The sequence below is a fragment of the Monocercomonoides exilis genome (assembly GCF_001643675.1).
Source record: "Monocercomonoides exilis strain PA203 chromosome Unknown scaffold28-1221067, whole genome shotgun sequence".
In the NCBI taxonomy this organism is placed as follows: Eukaryota; Preaxostyla; order Oxymonadida; family Polymastigidae; genus Monocercomonoides; species Monocercomonoides exilis.
The window spans coordinates 142,170-158,918 of record NW_027150573.1 but is presented as its reverse complement, the minus strand read 5'-3'; the positions used below and the strand labels follow the sequence as shown (position 1 = coordinate 158,918).

Below are 16,749 nucleotides of genomic sequence, written 5' to 3'. Positions count from 1 at the left end.
CTCCGAAAAACAAAATTTATTTTTAAAAAATGAATGCTCAAGAATTCTTCATTCTTGGCAAACTGCATGGACTCATATTCACCTGACAAGTGATGTGGGAAAAGATCTTAATTCAACAATCATTAGCTGCTGAGAAAAGGCTGCTGTCCGGCCATTAGGAAAGTGTCCGCCTATTATGAAACTTACTATAATTATCAGAATTTTTGATCAATTTTATTAAATTTTATTTGATGTTATATAAAAGCAATCACAACTATAAAATAAAATATTGCATTCGTTTGCAAAAATCCTATCTTAACAAATATATTTTTAATTGGATTATTATTGATGAAAACTTGCAAATGTTTGATTTTCAAGTTTATGGAGTATTTTCTTTTTTTTGAGAATTCTTTCAATTGTTTAGCAAATTTTGATTTTTATGAAAATCATTGTACCTTCAGTATTTTGTATTGTCCAATATTCTTTGAATGCGACGTTTAACACATCAATTGTAAATATTCATGATGTAAAGTTAGATTTCATTAACTCAGAAATTTTAACATTCGGCACTTTTCAAAAAGTTTGAATTAAATTAAACAATATGAAACAGAAATTTGTTATTCTTTATGTATATAGTAATATTAATTACTTATATTTAATAAAACAAAAATGAAAGTTTATTTTGAAATGACTGTTAATGATGAGTGAAAAGAAAAGAAGGAAAAGGGATTAATTTTTTCTATACACAGCTATAGAGAAAACCTAGCAGTGGAATATTTTCAATAAAATTTTATGTGTTTTTTGTCACAATATGAAGCTGAATTATTTATTTGGGGGAAAATATGGGGGAAAATAAAGACTTTCAAGCTTTTTTGCACATAGCACAAAAAATTGCTTTTTTCATAAATTTTTTTCACTTTCTCAAATTTAAAAATAAATTATATTTTAATTTCCTTAAACAGGCATTGTCGAAACGATAACAAAATGTTTTGTGTCATTTCACGAATGTCAAAAAATGGTCCAATTTTTATTGTGTTTTTTGACATAAAAAAGCTAATGAAAAGTGCATAATTTTTCAACGAAAATCCCTGAAGCAAAATATATAGCCCCAGATGTAAATAACTCATAATTATTTCAGTGAATGCATTATTTCCTCTAATTCAGTCATTTGAATGACAATTATTAATGAAATAAATGATTATTTATGTAAACAAACCTTTAAAGAAGAGTTTATTAATGTGAACTTTAAGTTTGAAAAAAGAAAAATTTCCTCAAATGGATGATGTATTGAAAAATCTTTTTTTGAGCCTATGTTTGATATGAAAGAAAGACAAAAATGACTTTAATTAGCTGAATCTCTATTCAGTGCACAAAAAATTAAAGTTAATTCATAATTTCAATGTGTAATTTTTGCAAGAAAAAATATTATTTCAAAAATAATCACACAAATAGTCTGCTGGTTGTAATCATTTTCAACAGAACAGATGAAGGAAAAAGATGATATTCAACAAGAATGTTGAAATTTCATAGAATAGGTTGTGAACTATAAATTAGTATTTTTATTTTGAAAAATATGATCAAAAAATATCCACACATATGTCAAATTTTTTTTGAAAAGTTCCTTTTGTTTAATTTTCTAATAAAATAAAAATTTTATATTTCGATCAAATTTCTGTTCCCACTCACCAAATTTTGCTGTCATGGAAATAAATCCTTGTTAAAGTTATTTTATCCGTTTGGGTGTGATTTCGTGAGTGAAAACAGAAATATGATGAAAATATGAAATTTTTTCTTTGTTTGAAAATTAAACAAAAGGAACTTTTCAAAAAAATTCACCCATATTTGTTTTCATCTGCCAAAAAACGAAACATTGCAAAAGGAATTTTGACAAAACAAAACAAAACAAAAACAAAAATTAAAAATTGAAATTAAAAGAGTACAATTGCAAAAACAAAAAAATACATTCATTTTTCTGATATCAAAAAAATTGTCTGAATATGAAATCACTCTTTTGATATGTTCCAGTTAAAAGAATATTAAGAAATCTGACACAAGTTCGCAATTTCAGATTCAATAAAACATTTTTATTTACCTCTTATTTCATTTGACAGAGTAAAGTTGAAGTGAGGATAACTCAGGAAAGAAAAAACATAAATAAAAAAAGTAATTAAAAAATGAAATAAGACTTTAAAAATAAAAATACTAGCAATTTCTCATGATATTAAAAATATCAGCTATTTTCACAGATAAAAAATTAGTTCTACGTTTCATCATCATCATCATCATCATCTCCTGAATCATCATCTCCTCCATTATCATCGTCTTCCAATGGGTGAGGAGGTAAAGATCCTCCTGGGAATTTCTTTTGAACTTGCTTTACAAATTCGTCGAATTCATCCATATCTTCTCCAGCTCCTAATGCTTTCATTCTGTTAGTTAAACAAAAATTCATAAATACATCGGTAAATTTCTGATAAAAAAGAAAAAGACTGATATTTTATCATACCGTACTGCTGGTGCAGGTATTTTAACTTTTAGCATAGTGTAATATGTCTTATAAGGGCGCGCGAAGACCAGTGGATAAGGATCTTATAAAAAATTTTTTTTGAAATTTTTTTTATAAATAAACAAATAAAACAATCACATAATAATTAATTAAAATAATAGAAAACCTTCTGGAGGAGCAGCTTCTACTGGTGGTGCTTCAACTGGAGCTCCTGGAAGTGGAGGAGCCATTGGTACATTTGGAGCACCAGTTGGCAGAGCTGGAGGAGGTGGAATAGTTGAACCATCAGGAAGAGGTGGAGCTTGTGGAACAGCTGCAGAAGTAGTTGGAGGAGCAGCTGATGGAGGAGGTGCTGAAAGCGTTGAATCAGGAATTGAAGCAAGTTTCTTTTCAAGATTTGCGAGTGTAGCCTCAATTCGATAAATTCTAGTGGACACATCAGATAATTTTTGATCACATGTTGAAATGAATTTATTTAAATGATGTGTAGTGCTTATTATGAAATTGTTGAAATGAACGATCACCTAAAAATTTTTAGTAAAGTCATCAAACAATTGAAAAGAAAAAAATACCTTTTCTATTGGAGCAGATTCAACTTTTGTTAAATCTGGTTGATTGGCATTTGAAGAAAAAGCCGTAGACATCAACAAAGAAAAAAAGAGATCACTGATATCCATAAAATATTTTTTTCGAAATACATCAAACATAATATTAGTGGTTTACAAAAACCAATCTGATTCAATAAGATTAAATATTCCACAAGTGTTAAAAAATACCCTTAATAACTTATGACGACAATTGATTCAAAACAATTTAAGTTTTGTACGATTTATTTGAATATAAAAAGAGTTAGTAGCTTATAAAATATAACAAATTATTTTTTTATATTAGTTTGGATGAAGCTAATTTTGAAGAACTCTCAGATGAAGATACAACTGCTTTTGAACAGACTCATATCGTTCAGCAATATAGTCATGCTTCAAGACAGTTTGCTGCTCAAAGACTGAAGCCTCAAAGACTTATTGCAGGAAAGGCTGTAATGAAAGAAGAAAATGATGTTTCGACTGGACAAATCGACATTCTTGATAGAAAACCCACTCAAATTGAATTCAACGCAGATAACTTTCATGAAGGAGAGGGCATATTTGATGATCTAGATAGAGAATCTGAATCAGAAGAAGAAAACGAAGTTGAAGACGACAATGAAGATTACCCTGAGATGGAAAGACCAAGAGTGTCACCAACTTTACTTGGACTGATTCATTCTAACGAGCATGCTTCGCCACAAAAACAACAAGGAGATGCAATTCATGCAATAGTAGATGAACCATTTGATGAAGACGAAGACGATGATGAGGATGACGATTATGATTATAATAATGATTGGGCAAAGGAAAAGGAAGATCCATTTGAATACAAAAAGGGAAGATCTGCTCTTATACCAAAAGAAGAACTTCTTGCCTTGCAGAGAGGTGATGCGCTGGTGAAAAAATCTCGCAGAAGAATTGTACAATCTGAACTTGTTGGTTTTCCGTTATTTCAGCAACCAATTAATCCATCAGCACTTGGAATAGAAGGGGTGCATGAAGACCCATCGTTTTCTTTTCAAACACTTACAGTCTCACCAGAGGCTCAACGCGGATCGCTTCCTATCGATCATCAATTAACATTGCCACCAGAACTTTCTGCTCCTTCGATGACTGAGAATTATTTCCATCAAAGCGCTTTCCAAGGATATGAAGTACCTCCTCCACAGTCAGGGCATCTGGCCCCTATTCAATTGCTCCCATCTGTATTTTATCGTCAGCCGTTATCAATCGCACTTATTGACGGTATTCGGTCCCAGCTCCTGCGACATGTTCATCTGCTTCTTCAATTACGAGTAGGAATTCTGACTCAAATTGAGTCATTAGCTCCACAAGCATCTGCAGTGAGCTTTTCAGGCATGACACCCCAGACGGGAATGGAGAATTCTGGAGCTCAACCATCTTTTGACGGGAAAACAGAATCTATTCGTTCAGATGGAGTTAAAACAATGAACAGAGTTACAAGAAACATCAGCATTGATGGAAATAAAGAAGATGAGTTTTCAGAAGATGAAATTGACGAAAGCGGCGGCATGACAACAGCAAGCTCTCAGCAAATTCAATATTTGCGCAGTTTACTCGTAAAGGTGAATTACATGATTGATCATCTTTGTTCAATGAAGACACAAACTTCTCAACTATTTTCAAAGCAAAGCTCTTCTTCAACACAGCCAATGAATTATACTTCAGCATTTCAACCTATTCAACCAAACTACCTTGGACAAAACACTAATCAACCTTATTCTGCAACTCCTTCTCCACCTCCAACAAATGCTTCTTCATCGTTTTCTAGTTCAACTCCTTCAACTTACACAGCAGCCGGCGTTCCATCAGCAAGATCTGCTTCCTCAAATTCGCCACCAGACAGTCAGACAGCAACTCAGCCTGTATTTGAATCCACACTTCAAGTGAAAGAAGCGATCGAACGCAAAATCAGCTTCTTTGACCATCCAGTTCTTGATGCAGCGAAAAAGTTTGCATTTTCTTTTATGAAACATCAAAATAAGAGAATTATGCTTATTGCTTTATTCATTAAATGTCTTTTTATTGAATCATTTATTACGAATTTTTGTACTTCAAACGAAAATTTTTGTATAAAATTTCTATATTAATAGTTCCACTTCTTTACAAACTCTTCAAGAATCAAAGAGACTTTTGGGATTAATCAGTGAAAAAGTTCCAGATTTGAGAGATGTCACAACCACAAACTTACAAAAAGCTAGTGACAGGAACTTGCTTCTTCCTCAACAAGATAAGTATGCATAGCGCTGAAATAGCTTTCTTTTTTTTTCCTTCTCTTTGACAACAATAGTTTTTGCCGAATTCATTTGTTACTAATTTCTTTCTGATTTTCTTTTCTTCCAATTTCAAAATTTTAATTTTCTTTATGCTCATAATTATTAATGTTTGAATCACGTAACAATCTGTTTATTTCCATCTTCTTTGTCAAGTCTTCTTGTTTGGGCTTTGCTCAGAACGAAACATAATTACCAAAAGGCACAAATTATGTATTTTCCGCATTTGACTGCAAAAAAGCTGCAGAATAGATTTTATACGCACCAAAATTTGGATGGTTCAATTTTTCAGGTTTGCTCTTTCCTTTTTTATATTGTAATTGAGATGATCATCTTTAATGAATGTATCAAATGCAATTTTCCAGAAATACAAAGAGTGCAAGGATCTTATATCGAAAAAATCCAAAGAAAGGCAAAAATAGACTTTTCTGATTTTTTGTTGTATTTTATTAACATTTTCTTTGTTTTTTCATTTTTCAATTTGAGAAAAAAAAAAAACATTCTTTTTTTACAATATTTTTGTATTTGCTCACGAAATCTCTAAATCTCTGAATCTCTAAATTTGAAATAAAAAAAGCAAACAAAACAAAACAAAACATAAATGATGACATTTACTGCAAAACAAAAGGCAGAAGAAGCATTAGACTCATAACAACATAAGGCGCTTTAGAGGGACTTTTCTTTGCTTTTCCTTTCTCTTTATTTGAAATATTTTCTGTTTCGCTTTGCTCTTCATCTTCATCTTCTGAATCTTTTTCCTTTTTTCCATTTTTCTTTCTTTTTGATGCTGGTTTCTTTTCTTTTTTAGCTTTCTCTTCTTCCTCTCTTGCCAGTTCCTCATCAAACGTTGCAAGAGGAGAACGAACTACCCAAAGCCACATAAAACCAGCAACAAGAGGCCACAACAAAGTTACCATTAAACTCATAATTGGATTTCCAATTATGTCCTTTCTTGAATTTTCATCTGCTTTAACTCCAATCAGCGAAAGACATCCAGTCAAAAACGTGAAGATGACAATTACAACTGTTAAAAGTGTTGGCAAAAATGGACGTTGGATATACAGCATTGATGGCTCCTGCGCAGACGAGTTGTTTTGAGAGCGCTTCGAAGATGCAATTTCCTTCATCCATATCTTTTTGATCCTCATTAATGAATATACCGCAAAAGGAAAAGTCATCATAACAGAAAGAATAACGGCATAGTGAATGTTTCCTTGAGTAATGATAGCTGCAATATTTAATGATATAATTTGAAAAGACGGAAATAGATTTGCTGGATTCAAGTCTTGTTTGAAGAGGATATTACAAACTGTGCTTAAAAATAATATAATTTGAATGATACATGTTGAACATTCAATAAGCTTTTATTATAAAAAATAAGTGTACCATCAAAAGGATTCGTGACAAACCTCTTTGCGATTTTCGAATAATTGTTGTTCGCAAAAATTTCCGAAAAGATACGAGAATAATCCAGAATTTAGCAAATCAATCAGAATTATTTCCAGAAGGCATTGATTGCTCACAAAGTTTGAAGTGTTTTTTAAAAAGACGGTGGGGAAATAAATTCTTTGAAGCAATTTTACACAACCTAATAGACTGATTGAAAGAGACAGTTTTGAAGCTGCTTCCTCAATCGTGGAGCATATCCGAAAAATTTTGGATGTACATGCTTTCCCCTTCAACTTCAGCGTTAAAACAAATAACGCTAGCTCGAAAATAGCCAAGACACAAAAAAGAATAACATTTAACAAAAAGTGAGATGATGATTCAGGAACTTGTAGAGATGCAATAAAAAAATTTCGAGAACAATAAAGAAGCGAAGGAATTAACACAAGTCTAGTTATAATTTCCATTACGTTTGCCATTTTTGAAAAAACAAAAATCTGTGATCATATTAAGCCCATGATTCATACCATTAAATCTGAAAAACAATATTTGGTTTGCAATTCATGGAGGGAGAACCTATTACGTATATTTCGGATTTAACAACCACTGGAGATGTGGTTAAATTGCTTTGTCCACATATTGCAGATTGTGATGACGACAACAAAGAAGAAGGTCATGGTAAATCTTCTTCACAACTTTCAGAGACAAATAATGCTAATGCAGCAAAGATAGATGAACAGAACAATCATCAAAATCCTTTTATGCAGATTCATCCGAAAGATAAATGTGACGGAGCATCATCTAATGAAATTGCAAAGTCGAATGAAACAGACATTTCTCCTCAAACTTCGTTAACGTCTCAAAGCATAAAATCACTATCACGAGAGAGGGAACATTTAGAAATTGGAAATTCTTCCAATAAAGTTGTTGATCAATTTAAAAACCGAGATATTCCAAATAAATCAATACTAAAGATCCTTTTGTCTGCAGATCACGCTGCAGCAATTATGAACAGATATCTCGGAAGTACGCCGCTTGCTCCATGTCAATCTATTCGTTGGGCTGAAGAAGAATCTTTTCGCTCGAAAAGAATGCTTTCGCTTGAAGATGAAAAAACTGAAGTGGAGGAGGAGAAAGCAAAACGTCTTGCTTTGGAAAAAGAAAAACAAGAATTAATAAAACAAAATGAAGAAAGAGAAAACTTGCTTCGAAAAGAATTGGAAGACGCAAGAGTGAAAATTGCTGTTCAGCAAACAAAACTCAAATTTTTGACAAAAGTACTGGAGCACAAGAAGAAAAGAAAGCAAAAAGGAGGGAAAAAGGTTAAATCAGATGGAGAATTAGAAGAACAAAAAGAAAAAGAAGGCGATCTTTCTGAACACGAAGACGATGATTCAATTGATGTTGGTCTTTTATTTTCTTCATCAGAATCAAATTCTGAGTCTGGAGAAGACAAAGAAGACGATCAAGCCACTAGCTCTGAATTCCCAACAGAAATGACTTCTTCAAAAGGTGGGGCCCATCTTTTGAGAAGGAAGCCAAAGAAGAGAGGGAGAATGGCTGTTTGGGGGAAAAGCGCACGAAAACAGCACTCAGGCAGATTACACAAGAAGCATCAGCCAAAAGGAAAGAAGCAGAGCCACAAAAGATTTAGAATGGGGGACTTGTACGAAAGCAGTGATAGCAGCAATATTGGGGGCATATCTGAAGAAGAAGAAGAAGAAGAAGAGGAGGAGGAGGAGGAAGAAGAAGAGGAAGGAGATGACAATGAAAGTGGAAGCAATTTGATATCAGATGATGATAACTTGTATGATCTGAGCCTATCCGAAGAAGAGGAAGAGGAAGAAGACGAGGATGAAGATGCATTATCTCTTTCATCAGAACAAGAGGATGGATCTTCCTCCTCTTCATCTTCCTCTTCATCTTCTTCTGATTCAAGCAGCGATTCAGATGCCAAGAAGAAGCGCAAGCACAAAAAGCCACTGAAGAACCCATTTTTGAACAGCACAGTTTCGTATGAGAATCCATTCAAGAGCGTTCTCGCACAGAACAGCAGCAATAACCAGACCAACTCAACAGTCTTTCAGTCTTCCTCAACCAATCCATTTGCGAAGGTGCTGATGCCAATGACCTCTTCAACTGACAAGAAAGAAGGTGAAGGCGAGGGTAAAAAAGATGAAAAAGAGAAAGAGAAGGACAATCAAAACAGCTTTGTGAATCCGTTTGCTGAGTTTGCTTCGGCAGCTTCAGACATTTCGTCGAAGTCACAGTCAATCAATCCATTTGCTTCGTTCTCATCAAGTTTCAGCAGCGGAAATACGTCAGCTGTTACTAATCCCTTCTTGTCTCCTTCACTTTCTTCTTCTCCCTCATCATCATCATCATCATCTTCTTCTTCTTCCCCATCTTCGTCATCTCCATCATCTACTTCTTCACCATCCGCTTCATCCTCAACCGAAGTCTCAGCCTCTTCACTCGTTTCCCCATTTGTCACCCGTACATCATTCACCACGCTTTCCACTCTTCCTTCTCTTAGTGGCCAGTCGGCAGCACTTCCTCCACCGCCTCCTTCATCCTCCTCTTCCACCTCTTCCTCTTCCCACCTTCTGATCAGTCCTGTCCCGATTGTCCCGAAGGGGCTGAGTGAGGCAGACAAAAGAGCCATCAACGAAGGGAAAGAGAGAGATGCGCAGCTGGCGAAGGAGAAGCGGGAAAGAGCGAGAGAAAGAAGAGAAGAGAGGGAGATGGAGTATTTCAAGAAGATGCCGAAGAAGAAAGGGCACAAGAAGTATGCACACAGCGAGAGTGAGAATGAGAGTGGGAGTGGGAGTGGGAGTGGGAGCGAGAGAGAAGAGAGCAGAGAGTCAGAAGGAGAAAACAGCTCAGAAGGAGAAAGTGGAAATGGAAAGAGGTTTGATTCGGAAGAAGGAGATGAGAATGAGGGAGAAGAGGAGGAGGAGGAGGAAGAAGGAGAAGAAGGAGAAGAAGGAGATGAGGAAGATGAAGACGAAGAAGAAGATGATGAAAGCGGGAATGATAGCGATGAAGTGGAGACAAGATACAAAAAGAAAAGAATTGAAACAATTGTGATTGGAGGAAGTGAAGAAGAGAGTGAAGGAGGAAGCTCAGATGAAGGAGAAGAGAACGAAAGAAGTGGAAGTGAGATGGATGAAGACGATGATGATGACGATGACGATGAAGATGACGAAGACGAAGACGATGATGAAGAGCAATCAGAAGAAGAAGACAGCGATGCAGATAAAGAAGCTGAGGCGTCCATCACAAAACTCGTTGCATCGTCAAAGATGATGAACTCAGCAGCAGGCATAGCACAGGCACAAGACAGCTCTGCGAAGTCGAACCCGTTCTCAGATGGATTTGTGTCTCCGTTTGCACCAGCAAGTGTCACAAATGCTGCAAATGCTGCAAGTACTTCAAATTCATCAGGAACATCACCTGGCTCTGGAATGGCATTTCAGCCAAACCCGTTCACACAGCTGGCTGCGATGACTGCGAAACCTGCAGGGTCGGAGAATGCGACGGGGGAGAGCGTTGCTTCTTCGACTGTAACAACAACAACAACTACGACGACAACAAATACAACTTTGACTTCGACAGCATCAGCATTTCCAGCTGCTTCTGATGCATCAAGCGCAAATAGCAATCCTTTTGCTTCTTTCTTCCCTGTTGCCTCAACAACCTCTGCTTCTCCTTTTGCATCTCCTAAAAAGGAAGAGTCAAAAGATGAGAACAAAGAAGATTTGAAGGAGAAAGAGAAAGAGAAAGAGACAGAGAATAAAGAAGGAGAAAATGAAAAGAAAGACATACAAGCAGATGAAGCAGAAGCAGAAGCAGAAGCAGAAGCAGAAAACAAACCCGAAACTGATTCATCTTCAACTTCTTCATCAGAAGAAGAAGAGGCAGGCAAAACAGCAGATGCACCAAAACAAGGCGAATCATCATCGATTTTCTCGTCTTTTTCAAGTCCTTCTGATGCTTCATCATCAACTGCCACAGAAACTACAACTTCAACCACAACCACAACTGCATCTGAAACCGAAACAGAAAACGCATCTTCCACTTCCAATTCGTCTTCGTCTTCGTCTTCTCTTTCTTCTCCTCCGTTTGTTTCTCCTTTTGCCTCGTTTACACAGCCAAGCGTTGATCCTGCCTCCAATCCATTTGCCAAGTTTTTGACATCGCCATCTTCAGCGTCTTCTTCTTCTTCTTCTTCTCCTCTTTCTTCTTCTCCCTCTCCTCTCACTTCATCTCCCTTCTCATCATCGCCCTTTGGCACTTCCTCTGTTTCGCAAGCTGTTTCCAATCCTTTCATTTCTTCTCCTCAAAGTGCTTCTCCTTTTTCATCTTCATCATCAACTTCTTCTTCTTTTTCTTCTTCCTCAATTTTCGGCCAAAACCCTTTTGGTGAACAATCTTCTAATCCTTTCTTACAAACTAAGTAATTCTGTTGTTTTCCTTTCCTTTTCTTTTTTCTTTCTCTTTCTCTTTCTCTTTCTCTTTCCTTTCCTTTTTAATTTATTTATTCATTTTTTATTTAAAAAAATAAAATAAAATCTCTATATTTTATATTCTTAGCTATTTTGCGAACTGCTGGAAGAATTAGAAGCAAGCGAATGCAATGATAAAATACACTTCAAAGATATTTAAAAAAAAATTATCGTTGAGCTTCAATATTTGAATCTGCTTTTAACTTTATTTATTTTTTTATTTCTTAAAAAAAAATAATTTCTAAGCTTTATTGCTTTGATCATTTCATTGTTCAGTATAAAAATACTGCTAATAATAATTGTAGTGACAATAGTTTCACCCGCCTTTCTCTTAATAGTTTTTTATTTTATTTTATTTTTTTTAATAAAAAAGGAGTTGACTTCACAGTTACAGAAGAACGTAAAAAGCTTATTTTCTTGTTCACTTCTGATTCTTTTCAAGGAAAACAAAACAAAACAAATAAACAATAAAAAAAAAATGAGGTGAAATTAAACAACTTCAAAAACACGCATTAGCCAAAAGAAAAAAATATTGAACCCTAATAAAAAATCTATAAATATATAATTGATAGTCCATTTCACAGAAGAATTAACAAACATATAAATAATTGATCTGATTGAGTTAAAGAAATAAATGAAAAAAATTGAAAATATAAAAAAAAAGCACTTTTTTCAATGCCCATCCAAATCATCTGTTAGTTCAGAGCCTCCCATCTCGTCGGTGTCTTCATCGTCCACAGACAGACGCTCATACTCAGCCAGTGCAAATCGCTCCCAGTCACTTTGAAGTAAAGAAAGAAGGAAGGAAGTTAAAAAAATAAAATCAGAAGAAGAAGAAGAAGAAGAAGAAAAGGAGATTTGCAATGGAAACAAAAAGAAAATTTAACGATGATGAAAAAGAAAAAGAAAAGATAGAAACGAATATATTAGCAAAGTTATTTGAATATTTATCACACCTCATCTGATTTGTCTGATCTTTCACTCCAAATGGCTCTTTCGTCTCGAAAGTAATGTATTTGTTGTGGTTCGTCAGAACATTGAACACGAAACAGCTCAGTTTCGATGACAGCATGTCAGCCAAAGTGATAAAGACGGACGAAGGATCAAATGCTGCAGCTATAAAAAATACACAGCAATCAAATTTATGTTTCAAACATTTATTTAACAAATATGCAGATAAATTGATAGATGCAAAGAAAAAGCACAAAAATTTTCAAAATCCAAAAGAAATCCAAAAGAAATGTCAAACCGCCCTGCTTCGATATATCTCCCTTCCCCTTCTTCTTCCCCTCCAGCCTCGCTTCTCTCGCTGCAGGCGCCTCGTCAATCCTCGGTACATGTCTCCCCTTAGGGTGTATCATATCCACCAGCTGCACCAACACATCCTCAAAGTTCACCTGCTCCATGCCCATCGCTTCCACCCTCTCCAGCTGCTCTGCATAGCACTGCTCCATCTCCCACGCCGACAGCACCCCGTCCCCATCCAAGTCCACCACACGGAACCAGTACGCCACTGCCGTATCTGTCGTCTTGTCTTCTTCGCTCAAAAGAAACCAGATGAAGTCCTCAAAGCACATCTTTCCTGGCACAGGGCTCTTCAGCCTACGAGGAGCTTGCTGGTTGATGATGCGGTCGATGGTGGTGTGGGTGAGCGAGTAGTTGCCGTAGCGGAAGAGGTCGGTGTCGCTGATCAGCTGGTCGTGGTCCTGGTCGAGCTCCCAGAACTTGCAGTAGATCACATAAAAGTGCTCGTACGAGAAGAAGCGCAGGATGTGGTTGATGTTCGGCTCCTCGTCGCACACGTGGCACACCTCCACCAAATCAGACCGGTTCAGCTCAGCCAAAGTCATCCGCTCGTCTTCGGCGCGGTTGACGGTGTAGAACATTCTGACTGTCACTGTCTCCAGATACCGCTGCTGGAACTCGGGTGTGCGCCGCAGGAAGTCAAGGCCAGGATGCACATCCAAAAGATCTGAGTGAGAAAACGATGAGGATGATGATGAAATACAATTAAACAATGCAATCATTAAAAACACGAATATAAATAGAATAGCAAAAGAAGTTAAATAATTTAAAAATGAATTCAAGAAAAATTACAAAAAAAAAGTTCAACCTTCCAAAAACGGCTTCCAGTCTGCTGGGGCGATGAACTGGTTGCGCTGCCGCCTCACAACATTGAATGCCCTTTCAATGCGAGTCAGTCCTCTCAGGTAATCGTTGAAGAACGCCATTGCACTTTTCTCAGACAGCAATCCTTCGTCCAGCACAGCCAATGCGCTTGCGCCGTTGTTGGCTGCGCTGCTCCCGTCAAACTTTCCATCCATCATCCGGTAGAGCTCTTCTTCCATCTCTTCTTCTTCGGTTAGCCCTTGCAATTTGTGAGGTGATTTGGAAGAAAATGGAGTGAGAGACGGTGCTGAAAAGAAGAAAAAGAAAAGAAGAAAAAGAAAAAGTGTAACAACAACAACAACAACAACAACAACAGCAAGACGACGACGATGACGATGATGATACATAAAGATAAGCAATCATATTGCAGTTATTATCAGAACAATTAAAGCCAATGATATAAATACACACATCCTTCCCACACAGCAGCCGTCTTCTCGTCTCTGACGAATCGCGCCACTCGCAGTTTGTTGTCTGCATTCATTCGGATGCCTTTCATCATCCGCCGGAAAAGAGGGCGCGCAAACCACACCGGCAGCTCAAAGGCCTGCTTGATCAGGTCTTCGCGGAAGAGAGGCAGCGTCAGGCCTTCGGGGTGCTGTGAGAACACAGTGCGTATAATATCCTGGTTTATTTGTTCACATTATTGAAAAATAAAAAAAAAAGAGATTAAAATAACAGTGGAAATTGATAGGAAATAAACAAAAAATTTTTTAAGTAAAAATTCAGTTAGATTAAGCAAATTATTTCACAAATGAAAATAACATCAAACAATCTGCTCATCTGGAGGAGTAACTAACACGTCAGGGGTGAATATAAAACTGTTAGGAGGAACAATGCTAATTGATTGCCTGTCTGCTGAAGGTGAGGCAGGTGTAAGAGGTGTTGTATTAGAATTCGATGATGAAGATGAAAAAGATGCTCCGCTTTTGCCATTTCCTTTCCCCACAGAAGATAAGGAAGATGAAGCAGAAGCCGAAGAAGTGGGAGACTTTGAAGTGAGTGGAGGTGATGAAGTGGGAGCAGATGACGTGCTCGTTTTTCCTCTCTCTGAAGAACCTTCATCAACTAAAATAGATGTTGATATTCCTCTTCCAATTTTTGCTGAAATTGTCTGATCATCACTGCCAGTTGACGATGTTTGCTTTATTGAAATTCGTTCCATTTCCACTGTCGGTAATGCAGCTTTTGAAGGAGAAGATTTCGATCCTCCTGAAGAAATTGTTGATGTTGATTGTTTGCTCGCCGTTGCTAATTGTTTTTCGTTTAAATTTCCTAATTCATTCAAAGAATATCCAAGAATAGAATTGCGCTTGGTTTTTGAGCTTATTGGCGATGTGGTACGCCCCTGAACAATAATATAAAAAAATATGAAATCTCAAAATACTCACAAAATAATACCTCTACAGGTGAAGCAGGTGCATGTCTCCCAGATCCCATTGTAGGTGAATCAACGCTTGAAAAAGGCTGAGGACCAAATGAAGAACGGTCTGCATCTCTTCCCAATCGAGATTGACGTGGGAAACTAGGTGAAAGAGGGGGCTGAGTTGTATTTGAAGGCTGTTGTAATGTTGTAGAAATAAATTCATCTAGAGTTCCTTCTTTTGCGCTCGCAAGCAAAGTTTTTATAAAATTTTGTGTTTCTGGAAGACTAATGAAAGTACAAAACAATTCATCCTGAAAATAAAAATAAACATAAAAATATTCTTTTCTTTGAACTCAAATTCAAATTATAATTCAAACAATCTTTGGCTTTATTCGAACTTTATGAACGGGTATTGGCTTTATAAACATCTTTAATTAAAAATCCTTTAAATTTATATTATTTAGGTTTGATCATCAGAATTTCTATTCTTTTCAATTGCTCTATAAATAGCTTTTTAATGCTTAAAAAAGACAAATACTAACTTTCAAAAAACTGCTATCCGAATAAACTTAAACAACTTTGACAAGCTGATTGATAACGGAAATTCATCTCTTCAAAAAGAATTCAAAAGCAAAAAACACTAATAAATCCTCTTTGTTTCCATCCAACCATCCATTAATCTTTATTAAATTGAAAACACATTATAAACGAATCAAAAGTTGAACAAAAACATGAAGCAAAAAAATCATTAAAAAAATAAATAAATAACATTAAAAGATTGTTTTTTGATTTTTTTAAAATTTTTAAAACACTCAAAAAAGTAAAAGAATAACTCAAGAAAAATACTTTGAAGTTTTTCCCTCTATAATCAGCACTTTATATTATAATGCATTTTGAAGATGATTTCTTTGATTCATGAGCTGACTCTTCAACAACTGGTTGTTCTTTCATCATGTATTTTGATTTTTTAAATATCACAGCCAAACGTCCTAATTCCTCAAATGATTTATCAACTATGTCTCCCGTTTTTGCAGATGTCTCAAAATAAGCGCAAATACCTTCTTTCTTGCACCAATCCTCCACCTCAAATCGACTAACTTGTCTATTTTCCCATTGATCACTTTTGTTTCCAATAAGAACAAACGGATAACAGTAAGGCATATCTTCAACGCACCTATCAACTACTTTTTTAAAATCTTTCAGCTCATCAAATGATTCGTGTGATGCAAGGCTGAACACAAGTGCACAAGCATCCGAATCTCGAAAAACCAAGGGCATCATTGTAGCAAATCGGTATTTTAAAATAGTTTCAAAAATGCCAACACCAACATTTTTCCCATCAATTGAAACATGCTTCGTATGAAAATAATCACCTAATCCATTTTGATTTGCGGGATAATGCCCATGAACATATCTACAAATTAAACTGGAAGTTCCAGAATTGCCTACACCAGCCACATTCACTCTCACAGCTAATTCCCCAACAACTTGCATGAAGACTCATGTAAATATAATTTGGGACAGAAATTTTTGATTTTTTCATAAAAAACACCATTTGCTTTATCCTATTTCTGCTTTTATATCATAACTTGTTAAATATTCTTGCGCAGAAAATATTGGTCAAGCTATTGGATAACAAAAAAGACACAATAAATGAAAAATGGATGAAAGTTTAGAAAGCAAAAAAATAGTATTCCGTTTAAAATCTGGAAAATAAATAAAGCAAACCACTTTGATAAAAACTAACGATATCGTTGAATAATTATGAAAAATAACAAGACTTTTTTTGGTACATAATAAGTTGACAAACACTCAAATAAGTGGAAAAACACTTCAAACTAAGATAAAAGCTTTCTTGTTACATGGATGAGATAATTTCATTATTATCTTCCCAAACAAATTGATTAAAAATATTTATGCAATAATATCAATATTCTTTCAAACAAAATGTTGA

General features: G+C 35.5%; 6 protein-coding genes across 6 annotated transcripts; 2 read left to right on the top strand and 4 right to left on the bottom strand.

Annotated features, from left to right (window-relative positions):
* Positions 1 to 2,041: 2,041 nt before the first annotated feature.
* Positions 2,042 to 3,156, bottom strand: MONOS_2683 (WASH complex subunit CCDC53). Its single transcript, XM_067872620.1, has 4 exons — positions 3,058 to 3,156; positions 2,652 to 3,009; positions 2,486 to 2,567; positions 2,042 to 2,408 (listed from the first exon to the last, which is right to left on the bottom strand). Exons 1-4 carry the CDS (start codon positions 3,127 to 3,129, stop codon positions 2,240 to 2,242), a joined length of 681 nt encoding a protein of 226 aa, XP_067725568.1. The 5' UTR covers positions 3,130 to 3,156; the 3' UTR covers positions 2,042 to 2,239.
* A 117-nt stretch (positions 3,157 to 3,273) lies between these two features.
* MONOS_2684 (uncharacterized protein) lies at positions 3,274 to 5,876 on the top strand (the record flags this gene model as incomplete). The annotated part of the gene is made up of 5 exons (XM_067872621.1): positions 3,274 to 3,302; positions 3,377 to 5,044; positions 5,187 to 5,327; positions 5,523 to 5,658; positions 5,732 to 5,876. 5 exons carry the CDS (start codon positions 3,274 to 3,276, stop codon positions 5,786 to 5,788), a joined length of 2,031 nt encoding a protein of 676 aa, XP_067725567.1. The 3' UTR covers positions 5,789 to 5,876.
* Positions 5,870 to 7,253, bottom strand: MONOS_2685 (uncharacterized protein). The gene is made up of 2 exons (XM_067872622.1): positions 6,776 to 7,253; positions 5,870 to 6,727 (listed from the first exon to the last, which is right to left on the bottom strand). Exons 1-2 carry the CDS (start codon positions 7,229 to 7,231, stop codon positions 5,978 to 5,980), a joined length of 1,206 nt encoding a protein of 401 aa, XP_067725566.1. The 5' UTR covers positions 7,232 to 7,253; the 3' UTR covers positions 5,870 to 5,977.
* Positions 7,254 to 7,270: 17 nt separating this feature from the next.
* On the top strand, positions 7,271 to 11,593 carry MONOS_2686 (uncharacterized protein). The gene has a single exon (XM_067872623.1). It carries the CDS (start codon positions 7,316 to 7,318, stop codon positions 11,213 to 11,215), a length of 3,900 nt encoding a protein of 1,299 aa, XP_067725565.1. The 5' UTR covers positions 7,271 to 7,315; the 3' UTR covers positions 11,216 to 11,593.
* A 69-nt stretch (positions 11,594 to 11,662) lies between these two features.
* MONOS_2687 (putative calcium ion binding protein) lies at positions 11,663 to 15,232 on the bottom strand. The gene is made up of 8 exons (XM_067872624.1): positions 15,173 to 15,232; positions 14,831 to 15,106; positions 14,202 to 14,777; positions 13,841 to 14,054; positions 13,374 to 13,676; positions 12,510 to 13,232; positions 12,217 to 12,376; positions 11,663 to 12,041 (listed from the first exon to the last, which is right to left on the bottom strand). Exons 1-8 carry the CDS (start codon positions 15,221 to 15,223, stop codon positions 11,933 to 11,935), a joined length of 2,412 nt encoding a protein of 803 aa, XP_067725564.1. The 5' UTR covers positions 15,224 to 15,232; the 3' UTR covers positions 11,663 to 11,932.
* A 28-nt stretch (positions 15,233 to 15,260) lies between these two features.
* On the bottom strand, positions 15,261 to 16,312 carry MONOS_2688 (Rab7L2, Rab7-like protein). Its single transcript, XM_067872625.1, has one exon. It carries the CDS (start codon positions 16,287 to 16,289, stop codon positions 15,672 to 15,674), a length of 618 nt encoding a protein of 205 aa, XP_067725563.1. The 5' UTR covers positions 16,290 to 16,312; the 3' UTR covers positions 15,261 to 15,671.
* Between the last annotated feature and the right edge of the window lie 437 nt (positions 16,313 to 16,749).

Bases quoted from the DNA above. Each gene is read 5' to 3' on its own strand.
- MONOS_2685 (XM_067872622.1), bottom strand. From the start codon at position 7,231: ATGGCAAACGTAATGGAAATTATAACTAGACTTGTGTTAATTCCTTCG. The intron at 6,728-6,775 runs GTTTGTCACGAA...TTATAATAAAAG, and splicing joins TATTCGAAAATCGCAAAGAG to CTTATTGAATGTTCAACATG.
- MONOS_2686 (XM_067872623.1), top strand. From the start codon at position 7,316: ATGGAGGGAGAACCTATTACGTATATTTCGGATTTAACAACCACTGGA.
- MONOS_2688 (XM_067872625.1), bottom strand. From the start codon at position 16,289: ATGCAAGTTGTTGGGGAATTAGCTGTGAGAGTGAATGTGGCTGGTGTA.
- MONOS_2687 (XM_067872624.1), bottom strand. From the start codon at position 15,223: ATGTTTATAAAGCCAATACCCGTTCATAAAGTTCGAATAAAGCCAAAG. The intron at 14,055-14,201 runs GTTTGATGTTAT...CAAATAAACCAG, and splicing joins CTCCTCCAGATGAGCAGATT to GATATTATACGCACTGTGTT. The intron at 13,677-13,840 runs GTGTGTATTTAT...TCTTCTTTTCAG, and splicing joins GGCTGCTGTGTGGGAAGGAT to CACCGTCTCTCACTCCATTT.
- MONOS_2683 (XM_067872620.1), bottom strand. From the start codon at position 3,129: ATGTCTACGGCTTTTTCTTCAAATGCCAATCAACCAGATTTAACAAAA. The intron at 2,568-2,651 runs GTTTTCTATTAT...ATTTTTTATAAG, and splicing joins AGAAGCTGCTCCTCCAGAAG to ATCCTTATCCACTGGTCTTC. The intron at 2,409-2,485 runs GTATGATAAAAT...TTTAACTAACAG, and splicing joins ATACCTGCACCAGCAGTACG to AATGAAAGCATTAGGAGCTG.